The 12,926-nt window shown below is 48.0% G+C and overlaps 1 protein-coding gene across 2 annotated transcripts in view; it reads left to right on the forward strand.

Moving 5' to 3' along the window:
- Window positions 1–225: 225 nt before the first annotated feature.
- Window positions 226–12,926, forward strand: part of EEF1A2 (eukaryotic translation elongation factor 1 alpha 2) — a 30,482-nt gene continuing 17,781 nt past the window's right edge. The window contains exons 1-4 of one of the 2 annotated variants that reach the window (XM_036749027.1): window positions 226–356; window positions 2,670–2,923; window positions 6,883–7,062; window positions 10,452–10,748. In XM_036749027.1, coding sequence (XP_036604922.1) covers window positions 2,780–2,923; window positions 6,883–7,062; window positions 10,452–10,748 — 621 coding nt within the window. In that variant the 5' untranslated portion in view covers window positions 226–356; window positions 2,670–2,779. Of the gene's footprint in view, window positions 357–1,653; window positions 1,996–2,669; window positions 2,924–6,882; window positions 7,063–10,451; window positions 10,749–12,926 lie in introns of those variants that run through there. The other variant, XM_036749028.1, reaches the window with a different exon arrangement.

Raw genomic sequence — 12,926 nt, forward strand, 5'->3', positions numbered from 1 at the left:
TCTAATTTCATTCTCTCTCCTTTCTCTGTTTTCCTGTCTCTATTTCTCTCGTGCTCTCTCCTTGTTTCTCCTTTTGCTTTCTCGGTTTCTCTCTGTCCTTCCGTTCCTGTCTTTCTGTCTCTCCATCCAGCCTGTATCTCCTCCCTCCTTCTTTCAACCCCCCCCTACCCCGCCCCCAGCCGCCGCCTCCGCCGCCGCCTCCTCCTCCTCCTATCTCTCCAGCCCTGTACCGCATTGCTGTAGTACAGGGGGTCACTGCATTGCGCCGTCACCGTCAATAGGTGGACCCCCTCCTAGGGAGATAAAACCGCCAGAGCCGGCGCCGCCAGTCCCTCTGGCTGAGACCTCAGCTGCGGGTAAGATCGCTTGTGCCCCCTCCTTCCCATCGGGAGGCCTCCTCGCAATGGGGGCAGCCCCTCGCCTCTACTCCAGGTCCCCGGGGACTGGGAGGGGCAGGAGCCTAGGGTGGGAGAAAACAGGGATGGAGCAAGGAGAAGGCGAAGACGCAGAAGTAGATTATCCTGGGAGTGGGGGGACTAGGGTTCCCCACATCGAGTCCCCAGTCCCAGGAATTGCGGAGAAGGGAGCGGGGGTGTGGGCGTTAGGAAAGCACACCTGCAAGATCTGTGAGCTGGGGCAGCAGTCGCAGCTCGAGATGGGTTGTGCTGCGTCGTAGCTTGTTTACCTCGTTCTTAAAACGAGGTGCGTCCTTGCGGGGTCTCCGGGGAGCCGGAAGCCGGGTGAGCGCATAGAGCACAAGCAGAGGCAGCCTTGACCTTGCAGCTCTCAGAGGGCGGTCCCTCTGGCTGCCCCTGAGGAGGGGTCTGAGACCAGGGCGCCTCCAGGGTCATCTTTGCTGTCATCTTTGCTTTCCGGGTAAGACAATTGCCCTAAGCCACTGAGGATTCTCAGAATGGCAGGCTGAAGTGAGATGGGGAGTGGGATGAGGAGGTGGCGGGGGGTGGGTGGATGGGTGGGCTGTTAGGCTGACCTGATCTGACAACTTAAAAATGCCCCTGCCCCTCCACCCTCCCCTCCACCGGTCCTTCAGGGTGCCCACTTCTTCTCTTACGAATATTTTAGGCTTCTCTGGGTCCTAGATATACGAGTGCGTGTGCTCGTTTGTGTGTCTGAATTTCTATGCGTGGGTCTCTGTCTCTCTTGGTCTCTGTCTCTCTCTCTGTCTGTCTCGGTGTCTGTTTATCTCTCTTTCTCTGTCTCTCTCCCTCTCCCCCTCTTTCTCCCCCCATAGCTAGAGTGGGGGAATCTGAAAAGATGGGTATCCTACCATTATAAAAGTGTCTGTAGGTGAGCCAAGTGGGAGGAGGTTTTGACAGGACCTTAGGGAACTGTCATCCTTTGCAATCTTAGATTTGGGAACAAGCTCTGTCCTCCCAGATCCTTGGCACATTTTGGATCTTAACAAACCTGAACTCTTTGTGGCTAGGCTAGGAGCTAACCCTAATTCCTGCCAAGGGGTCACTGTGGAGCATCTCTGGACTTCCTCTCTTCCCAACCAGGAGCCAACAAGATCCCAGCCAAGCAGGCTTGGTTGGTTGGATTTTTTGGCTCATCTGGCTAGCCCTGACCCTTCAGCTCAGACCCAAGGAGAAAGGGCCAGAGCTGAAGCTATTTTGAGTTGTGTCCTTATCTGGACAACATATTGTCACTCAGGTTATGAGTTCCTAATATTGCTTTGGGGGGAGGGGGTGTGATGGTGCTGGAGGAGGAAAAAAAATGGCTCCCTTTCCAGAACAGTCTTGATTTAAGGAGTGAGTGTGAGTGTGTGTGTGTGTGTGTGTGTGTGTGTGTGTGTGTGTTTGGGGTTGGTGGGAAGAGAGCACAGCAGCCCTGAATATCTCATCAGGGAAAATGTGTGTATATCAGATAGAAGTAAAGTCTATTTTAGCTGTGTGGGAGCAAGGCAGAACTTAATCCTGTTCCTGGAACTGTTGACCTGTCCTCCCTTGAGCTCCATCTCTCCTGACCCATGTGGTGTGTATGTATGGGGTGTGGGGATGAAAGGTTGTAGGGTAGGTAGAGGTTCCTAGAGCTTGAGTCCAGGGGGATCAGTTGTTACCATGAGGAGACAGAGCAAAGCTGCTGGAATGGCTGGGCCCAGAAAGACTGTGGTTCCCTCTTGGGGTGCAGATCTCATTCTACTTCTTTTCTCAAGTGGATTTAAACACAGTCACAATGAGGTCAGGTCTCGATGGGCCCCATAGCCCAGTCTTTTTGGACCCCAGCTAGTGAGGAGTCAGTCAGGACTGATTGGAGGCAGCTGTTTGATTTGCTAGTTTGGATTCCTAAATTATTCACGTGGATCATTTTGGCCAGGTGGGCAATCTAAAGAGAGAGGGGGGGTGGGGGTGGGGAGAGAGAGGGAGAGACAGAGAAAGGGATGGGGGAGAGACAGAGAAGAGATAGATACACAGAGGAGAGACAGAAAGAGATAAAGGGAAAGAGACAGAGATGGGGGTGGGGGAGAGAGGAGGGGAGGGGAGGGAGAGAGAGAGAGAGAGAGAGAGAGAGAGAGAGAGAGAGAGAGAGAGAGAGAGATATCCCTAGCCTGTGCCAGCACTAGAGCTGCTGGCAAGGTCTTCCTGCCCTGGATGGACCTTTTGTTGGGTACTCTTTTGAGCCTCTTTGTTCCCTATTTTCTCTTCCAGCCTACACAAAAACTCAGCTCAGTTTCAACTGTCTGAAGAGCCCCTGCCCCACCCAGTATCCTAACCTTCTAGGTTGAGTAGGCCCCCTCCCCTGCCCCCAACCTTTCAAGATGGGTAAGGAGAAGACCCACATCAACATCGTTGTCATTGGCCATGTAGATTCAGGCAAGTCTACTACTACGGGGCACCTCATATACAAGTGTGGGGGTATTGACAAGAGGACCATTGAAAAATTTGAGAAGGAGGCTGCGGAGGTGAGTGAGACTGTAATGATTGGTTGCCTCTGTCTCCATTACTCATCACCTTCTTCCCCTCCTCTTCCTTTTTCTTTCCTATCTCCATCCCTTTTTCTTCTTTTATCTGTCTATTGCCTCCGCCTTCTCCCTCTTTACCTACTCCCCTCCCAGTCACCTCTCTCCTTCCTTTCTCCCTTATTGTCTCTATTTCCTTCCCTCCCTTTCCCTTGTCCTCTTTCCTTCCCACCTTCCCACTCCTATATTTTCTCCTTCTTCCCCTCTTTCTCTCCCTTCCCCTTCTCTTCTCTCCTTCCCCTTTCCTCTCTCCTTCTACCCACTCCTATACTCCCTCTTTCTCTCCTCTCCCTCTCTCCCCTTTCCTTCTTCTTTCCCCTGTTCTCTCTCCTTCCTACCTACCCAATTCTATATTTTTCTCTTCTCTCCCTATTATTCCCTTCTTTCCTCTCTTCTCTCCTCTTTTGCACTTTCTCCTTCCTCTTCTTTCTTCTCCCCCTCCCTCTTCTTTTCCCTGTCCCCTCTCCTCTCCCTTTCCCTTCCCTCTATTCCTATACTTTCTTCTTTTCCCTCTTCTTCCCTGTCTACCTTTTCTTTGCTCCCCTTCCATCTCCTCTATCCTCTCCTCCCACTCATTTTACTTCCTCTCCTCTCCCTCATTTTACTTCCTCTCCTCTCCTTTTATCTGCTCTTCTCTCCTCTCTTTTTCTCTCCTTCACCCCCCCTTTCTCTTTCCTCTCACCTTCCCATCTCCCTTCTCCTCTCTTTTCCCCTTCCTTTCCTTATTCCCTCTTCCTCTTCTCCACTCCCTCCTACCAGGGGGACTGGTTTTCTCACAGAGCAGATCAGTGGGCTTGACCCCACTCTATTCTAGGGCTCATTTTACCTCTTTTGAAGATAGGACAACTGTGTGGCTTTGTATGTTAAATACACAATGCATGAAACCTGGCATCTATGAGTCTATGATATTATCTCCTGGGTTCTGGCTGGGTAAAAAAAGCTGCAGTAGAAGAGGAGCAGGGCCCCAAAGCTCTGAGTCCTCAGCCTGCACCAAAGGACAGGGCTTAAGATTAAGAATTCAGCCCACTAATGTGCCCCTAGGAGCCAGACCTGAGTTTTTCAGGCTGCAAATGGAGCTGGGAGCCTTCAGCCATCAATGCTGTTGGGTTTGCTCTGCAGAGTAACCCGAATAGCCTTCCACAATAATTACGTCTGACTTGATTGCTAACCGATTCAGTAAACAGGGTGGTTACATTCTGTGGTGTTCAGAACAAACCTTATAACTCATATGTACTTGATATATATTTGTTGGTTTTATTTAATTCAGATCAGAATATTCTTTATTATGCTGGTAAAGACAAAATCCCTGAAGTCCCCAACAGCTCGACCTTACCCAGACAGCTATTCCTATCTGGCAGATGAAGGCAAAGGCTGATGTACCCAAAATGCTGATGGGCTGGGCAGCTCTTCACCTCTTCCAGAGACCAGGCAGAATATGCAGGACTCAGAGTTACTATTAATAGCCGATTGACTGAGCTTCCTGACTCCATTTTCTGATGCTGAGCTGGGGAAGGTTTTTCTTTCACAAGGTTGCATTACTAGGAAATGGAGGCCTTGAGTGCATGTGAAAAACCGACTGCAACTTTGCCCTTTGCCAAGGCTGGGGAAGCTGCCCTGGCTAGGGAGCCCTGAAGCAGCTGCTGGGTGGGGGTGGGGAGATGGAGGAAGACTGGGAGTTTGTCAAAAGTGGTGGCTCTCAGTCTTGCTGCTTAAGAACACTACTATCCATTGCTCACCTTATCTAAGCTGAGAAGTCCTGTGTTCTTCTGGGCAGAACACAGGGATATCCTTGTATAGAACAGTCTAGGAGGGGCTGAGTCTAAGACTGTTTTTGAGGAGAATTTGGTACCTGGCTTAGGGCTGGCACGGCCTGACTTCAGAGCACTCAGCTGGAGGGAACTCCTTTCCTGAGTTATTGGGTCAGGTAGATGAGGCCAAGGGGTCTGTAAGTGTCTCCAGGGACCTCTTTGGGTAGGAATGGGTGTGCTGGAGTTGGTCAGATGGGCCCAAGGGAAGAAGTTTTCAGAATACCAGGTTGCATTTAATAACATAGTTGGGTCTCTCAGGACCTGTGTGCCGAGGGAGATGACATTCACATGACTGTGACAAGTTACCTCATAACCTTTTTGGTCAATTCCCTACAGCCATCCTGGCACCCAGATGTTCTCAGCTGTTTGTCAGTAATTAGAGCATTAAAAGTAGCACTATCTCTTCTTTCGAGGTTACTGCTTTAGGTAAATTCAAAGGCATTTCCACTGGCCCTTTGGCTGAGGGCCTCAGAACCTCCTAATCTTGGGCTATAAGCCTTTTAATCCTGCTGTGCCATTTGACCTGTGTGGTTCCCCTTTCCCCTACCTATAATCCCTGCATATGCCAAAGAAAGAAGAAAGTTCCAGTGTGCATGAGAAGACATGTAGCTCACTCACTCCAAAAGCTGAGACTTGTCTTCTTGGCAGGAAGACTCTGCACTCTGAGGAGAGCAAATCCCATAGTGGGGCCCTCACCCCAATCACCTGACCCCTGAAGCATACACTCATTTCAGCTCAAGCCCATAGTAGTTATTGGATGCTCTAGAATAGCTGGTTATGGGTTGCTGATCCCTCTTCATCCGTTTGAGGTTCTGCCTTCTTCTAGCACTCCAGGATTCATTGCTAATGCAATGCTGGGTTCTACTTAGAGAAGGCAACCCCCCCTCACCCCTGAAATGGTTCTCCTTCTGGGCCAAGCAGCTGAGGTTAGTGAGAGAACCATGATTACTGCTTCATGAAACAGATTGGGCCTGGAAGAGGGATAGAGAAAGGAAGCCACAGATCCTAACTGAAGATCCTTGCCAGGAGAGTGGTGGCAGCAGGTGGTGGTGGCATGAGTGACGCACTTGGTATCAGGGGAATTGGGGCCAAGTCCTCACTGTTGCTCACTAGCTGTATGATCTTGGGTGAGTTATTTTACCCCTCTAGCCCTCAATTTCCCTCCTCTTCAAGTGATGGGATTGGAGATCTTCAATAATTCTTCAAGATATAATATGCTAGGACTTTAGAAAAAACTGGAAAATTGGTCAATGTTGTATTAATTCGCAAGGTTTTAACAGCTGTTTAGTAGGCAGAAATATCTAGTTGCATTATCATCCTTGGATTGATGCAATGTAACCCCTGACCTGTGGGGAAAACAGGGTACCTGTCAACATCAGTTAATTTGTTTGTCTATTTAAAAAAAAAAGTTAATTCTTGTATGCTCCAATTTGCTCCCCCTACTGGGGAACTTTTGAATGAACTCTAGTTGAGGAAATGCTTTTGACAGTGTATAAGGGAGGAGGAGGAGGAGGAGGAAAGGAACACAATATTTCATGTTTTCGTAGATCTGGAGCTAGAAGGGACCTCAGAGGCCATCGAATCCATAAGACCCTCAATTTACATATCTTCCCTGAATCCCAGGGAGGTTTAGTGACTTTATCCCTTGCTTTGCCTAAGGCCGTACAGGTAGGAAGCATCAGATCATGGGATTTGAACCCAAAACTTCAGAGCCATTTCTCTTTCCAGTATTCCATGTTGCCTTCCCAGAGGGAGAGAGCCTTTGGAATCACATGGTTCAATCCCCTCCCTAGACAAAGGAGGAGGCAGGTCTAGAGAGGGAAAGTAGAAAAGTAGAAACTGTGCACAGAATAGCACAGTTAATGTCATAACTGGGACTAGAATTCAGACTGCCTGACTCCTAATCTAGTGCTCTTTTCCTTGAAAACAAACTGCCTTCATTTCCTAAAAAATGATTTTTGGTCATCAGCATTTATTATCAATTGCATGAGGCCATGCAGGATCCAGTGGCTCCTTATACACTGAGATTGAATCTGCCATACCATTGTTGCTTTTTAAGGCTAACTTAATCTTCCTCTCTTGACTAATATTTAGATGGGGAAAGGCTCCTTTAAGTATGCCTGGGTCCTGGATAAGCTCAAGGCTGAGCGTGAGCGGGGGATCACCATTGACATCTCTCTCTGGAAGTTTGAGACGACCAAATACTACATCACCATCATCGACGCACCGGGACACAGGGATTTTATCAAGAACATGATCACAGGAACTTCCCAGGTGGGCAGGAATTCTGGCAAGTTAGGTGGGGGATGGCAGGGGGGTAGATATTGAGAAGCAGGGATTGGGCTGGAGAAAGTAGAGACTGCATGGTGCATGCTCCATGAATAATGATAATCATAATCTGCACCAGGCAAACTTCACAAATGTTACCATATTTGATCCTCATAATAACCCTGGGATGTAGGTACTATCATTATTTCCATTTTACAGATAAGCAAACTGAAGCAAACAGAGGTTAATTGATTTGTCCAAGGTCCCACAGCAAGTGAGTGTCTGTAGCTGGATTTGAATTAAGGTCTTCCTGACTCTAGGTCCAACACTGTATCCTCTGTATTACCTAGCTTGTATTAAAAGTAATGTTTCTTTCCATGAGATGCTTTGGGTATCAAACTCTTCAGTTATGGGGAGGTTATTCCTGCCATGAGTGAGCAGCCTCTTCCTCCTCTTCCTTCTTCCAACACATTGTCTCATGTCTTTTGATACTGCCAGCCTGTGCTTACCACCACCAGCACCACCATCATCATCATCACCACCACCAGCACCAGCAGCAGCAGCACCACCACCATCTTTTGAAAGAACACACATTGCTAGTAGGGAGCAATTTAAGAGAACTCCATAGGATCCATCCAGGGGTTTATAATCAAAGACAAGTTAATGTGGACACACATAAATGGAAGAATTGAAACACTGATGATGATGCCTTCACATGCATCATTTCCCTCAGTGAGAGAGACAGGGTAATGATTATCAGCTCCATCTAACAGCTGACGAAACTAAGGTCCATAGGGGCAGCATGGTGCTATGTTGGGGATACTGGACTTGGAATCAAAGGACCTGGATTTGAATCCTTGCTTGGCCACTTCCTGCTTTTGTGGCTCTGGGCCTGGAGTCAGGAAGACCTGAGTTCAAATCTGGCCTCAGGCACTTTTTAACTGTGTGACCCTGGGCAACTCACATAACCCTGTTTGCCTCAGTTTCCTCATCCATAAAATGAGCTGGAGAAGGCATACTCCAGTATCTTTGCCAAGAAAACCTCAAATAAGGTCATGAAGGGTTGGACGTGACTGGACAACAACAACAGACCTTGGGTGAGCCTCTCTAGGCCTCTGTTTCCTCATATAAGGGAGGCAAGTGGACGAGAAGGCTGCTCAAGTCCCTTCCAGGTGTAAATTGATGATCCTTTGACCCCTGCACCCATTCTGAGGAATGGCCTGATTCAGTCACAAACCTAATTAGTAGATAAGCTGAGACTAGGGCATGGTTCTTGATTGCCTCTCTGCATTACACTACCCTGCTTGCCAAAGCCAGGCAGATGCTAATGAATTCATCATGTTGGGATGTAGGGTCAGGGCATTTGGGAGTGTGAACTAGGGGAGTGACTATGGGACTTCTGTGTCTAGTTAAGGAGGATCTAAGGATTGCTGTCTCTTCTGATTATTTGAGAAAGGCTTTTTGGAGGATGTGAGAATTCAGGAACTATTTTATTTTGAGGGGGGAAGGCAAGGCAATTGGGGTTTGACTTGCCCATGGTCACACAGCTAGTAAGTGTCAAGTGTCTTGAGGCTGGATTTGAACCCAGGTCTTCCTGATTCCAGGGTTGGTGCTCTATTTACTGCACCACCTAGCTGCCCCTTCAGGGACTATTTGAAAGGAGGGGACCTTTCTGCTCGGCAGAAAGCACAGAAGTGGAAGTGGGAAAAGAGGATGGCCTGAAGGATCATGCAGGCTTTGAATGTGGATCGTAGCTGAGCAAATAGTGTTTTTCTGGGGCCTGAGGAAAGTTCCCAACTCTGTCTAGCCAATGCCCCTTTGCACCAACCATTGATGAGTGTGGGAGCTTTGGTTAGGGCCTTGGGACACCTACCCAGTGTTGAATTACAAGGTGGTCAATGATAGAGGCCCATGTGCACATCAGCACACATCTACCACTGTGATTCAATTTAGAGCTACTGTTGAGAAGTCATCTGCTCAGGGAAAGCATTGATGGCCGAAGTTGTTTGGAAACAGTGGTAGAGCAGGTGTTTAATTGCTCTCAGGGAAAGAGGCCGCTGAGACTAACTGGAGAAAAATAATTGTTTGCTGCCTCCTCTGTTTTCCAGTGAGGGGTTTTTGGAATGGGCACTAGAGGATTAGGGAAGTTTAGTGAGTGCCTGGCCCAGTGATGGCCCCTTCAATGAACAGCACATGGCAGAGGGGGCCTGTCTGGGAGGTCATGACCATTTGTCAGTGTTTTATGAGAATGGCTCTAACTCTGCTGCCCATGGGCATTCAGATGGGGCTCACTCTGACTTGTTGCCGCTCCCTTCCCATGATCCTCTCCTGGCTCCAGGGCTAAAGCCTACAAACCCATCCCTATTCAACTCTCCACATTGTCTCCAGCAGTAGTAAAAAGCTTGATGTAATCTTAACATCTGGCTTCCCCATGCAGAAGTGGGAGCAGATGTGGCAGGAAGGGTGCTAGTTTGGAGCTGGTAGGGCAGTGACCTTGCACCTTCCCTCTAGTGACCTGACTGTTAATTCTGGTCTCAGTCACAGGAGGACAGAGTAAATTAGCTTTCTCTTTATCTGAATAGGGGACATGGAGAAGAAGTGTCCTTTGGCATCCTTGATCTATAGATAAGGGAAAAAATATGGGGTGCATGTTTGAGGAAGAAGAGTAGTAGTAGGTGTAATGGCTATGGCACCATTTCCAGAGAAGACTTGAGTTTAAATCCGATCTCCAACCCTAGGCAATCCACATAATAAGAGCTAGCATTTATACAGTGTTTGAGGTTGAGGTTTACAAAGCATTTTCATGTGTTATCTCATTTGATCTTCACAACTATTCTGGGGGGTAGGTGTTCTATTATCCTCAATTTATAGGTGAGGAAACCGAGGCAGACAGGGGTTAAATGACTTGGCCAGGGAAACACAGTAAGTATTGAACTCAGTCAACTCTTTTAGTCGCCAAATCTAGTGCTCTATCTACTTTGCCATTTCTCCGTGCCTCAGTTTCCTTATTTGTCAAATAGAATGTGGATAAGATGGCCTCTGAGGTTTTTTTTTCAGTTCTACATCTATGATCCTATGAATGAAAGTGAGATTGAGTTCAACTTACCTCTACCTTCTACCTGTGGCTAAGTGGTGCAATGGATAGAACACTGGGTCTGGAGTCAGGAAGACCCAAGTTCAAATGCAGCCTCAAATACTTATCTGTATAATCTTGGACAAGTCACTTATCTTTAGTTTCCTTAATTGTAAAATGGATATGATAATAATACTTTATCCTCCCAGGGTTGATGTGAAGGTCAAATGAGAAAATATTTGTAAGGTGCATGGCACCTTATAGGATGCTTAGTAAATGCATATTTTCTTCCTTCATTTTCCTCCTTGCCTGTCTCTGCTAGGCTGATTGTGCGGTGCTGATTGTGGCTGCTGGTGTGGGAGAGTTTGAAGCTGGCATCTCCAAAAATGGGCAGACCCGGGAGCATGCCTTGCTGGCTTACACTCTGGGTGTGAAACAGCTTATTGTGGGGATCAACAAGATGGACTCCACAGAGCCCCCCTACAGTGAAAAGCGCTACGATGAAATCGTCAAGGAGGTCAGCGCCTACATCAAGAAAATTGGCTACAACCCTGCCACAGTCCCCTTTGTGCCCATCTCAGGCTGGCACGGTGACAACATGTTGGAGCCATCCCCAAATGTAAGTGGCTTCCCCAGGGAACCCCCCAGGTGGCTTGTCCTCTTTTTTAGGGAGGGCCAATGGGGCTTTTCTTGACTTGGGGGTTCAGGCTTCTGGAAGCCTGTGTGGGAAGGGAGAAACATTTACAGCCAGATGTGACCTGAAGCTGGAGTAGCGTTCGTACCCACAGCAGGGAAGGACCATGCTCATTCTAGAGCAGAAAGAGTAGTCCCTACTCAGGCCTTGGTCTGCTGTCTCCACCATGAGCCTGATTCAGAGTATGTGAAACTTAGCCAGAGAAGCCTTGGTCTGGTGACATGCAGACCAGGAGCCAGTCCATTTGGGAGGCATATGGGCTAGAGGGCTAGAGGCCATGATATGGACCAGAGATCCTCAACCTCTTTGTTCTATCCACAAAGCTTAGTGGCACACACTATCTATGAAGGGCAGAGAGAAGGGAACAAGTCAGTGTTCATGTGAGCCTGGGGACAAGTCCCTCTGTCTACTGGCTGGATATCACCCTGAGGGAGCCATGGATAGAGACACAAAAGTGGGCTGTGTGATTTCCATGATTTCATTGGTGCGGGTGCTCCTTTCATTGACTCAGAATGTGAATCCTCCATGCCATTCATAGGTGGACTTTCCATGACTTTCTATGGCGAAAAAATATTCATCAGCTGCTGGCAGTCTTTCTGACCTTAGCTAGACTGGCCCTCAGACATATTGTTTATCACTGGAACTGGACTTGAAGCTTTTCCAGCTAGATAGAACCCACTAGAGCTTGTTAATTGAGGTCTTAGGAGCCGGAAGGAGCTTAGATGCCAACTTGCCCAACTCCTTTGTTTTACAGATGTGGAGACTGAGGCTCAGAGAAGCTAGGTAGCTTGTACTAGGTCACATAGGTACTAAGCATGAGAGGTGGGATTTTATTTGAATTGAGGTCCTCTGGCTCCAATAATCTCTTCCCTGTGTCATCCTTCCTCCCTTGGGTTCCATCGGCAAAGCCTTTGAAAACCCAAGGTTACCTCCCCTTCCCCTTCCCTGCCCCATCAGCTGTAAGAAGGAGATTCATACTTTGTGTTTGTGCTGCGTTAGATATTTTTCAAAGCACTTTCACATCTATTCTTTATGTAATCTTCAAAGCAGCCCTGTGAGGAAGTAGATTTTATAGATGAAGAAACTGGGACAAGTTAAATGAGCTAAGGTTAGATAGTGCAGTTCTGAGTTAGAACCCAGGGCCTCCAATTCCTGCCTGTTAGTCCAGAGCTCTGTCCACTGTACCCCCCTGCCTTGGATCACTTGGCCTACTTTTTCATCTTATGCTTCCCTTGCCCTCTGGTTGACTGGGTCTGGGCTGTAATGGTATAGGTTGCTTAGTCCTTTCCTTCTTCCACTGACTGGTCTTTGTCTATTCTCTTTTTTGTCTTTTATGTCACATCAGGGTGTGAGTATGTCCCCAGAGCAGCCCATGCTTTTGGGTTTGGTATCCAGGGACTCAGGGCTCTATTGTTCAGTTTCTTCTAGGAGGTTGGATTAGATAATTGCGAAAGTTGCTTCTCTTTCTAATGTTCTATATGCCTCTATGCTCCTTCTTCCCCAGGAAAGGGACAACAGGGCAGGATCCCTCCCAGGACACATGCCCCACATCCTGAGCAAGAGGCAGCAGCAGCTCCTCCCTCTGCTTTGCTCCAGGAAGGTGGCCTGCCAAAGGTCTCTAGTTGCTGGCCTGGAAGATGATCCTGAACATTCCTTCCAAGAATAGCTCCTGGGTGGAAATGATACCTGAGACTGGGGACTGATTTGAATTTTGTTCTCCAGGAAGGTCCTGGTCAGGGATCTGGGACTTTTCTTCCATTTTCTTTTCCAGTTCATAGGATTATAGATCTAGGGATGGAAAGGACATCTCATCCAAACTCATCATTTTACAGGTGAAGAAACTGAGGCCCAGAGGGGTTTAGGTGACTTGCCCAAAGTCATAAAAGCAGTAAATGGCAGAGCCAAGACCTGACCCCAGGACCCCTGACTCTAGACCCACTGGCAGGTAGGAGGAAGGTTCCTTAAAGCAGGTTCATTACTCCTCACCACTGGTATGGGCACTGAAGATAATAAGATTATCAGTTAGAGGTGAGAGATCATATTCTCTATTGTGGGTGTCTAGGGAAACTAGGTGGCACAGTGGATAGAGTGCTGGGCCTGAAG

Source organism: Trichosurus vulpecula, chromosome 3, assembly GCF_011100635.1.
Source record: "Trichosurus vulpecula isolate mTriVul1 chromosome 3, mTriVul1.pri, whole genome shotgun sequence".
NCBI lineage: Eukaryota > Metazoa > Chordata > Mammalia > Diprotodontia > Phalangeridae > Trichosurus > Trichosurus vulpecula.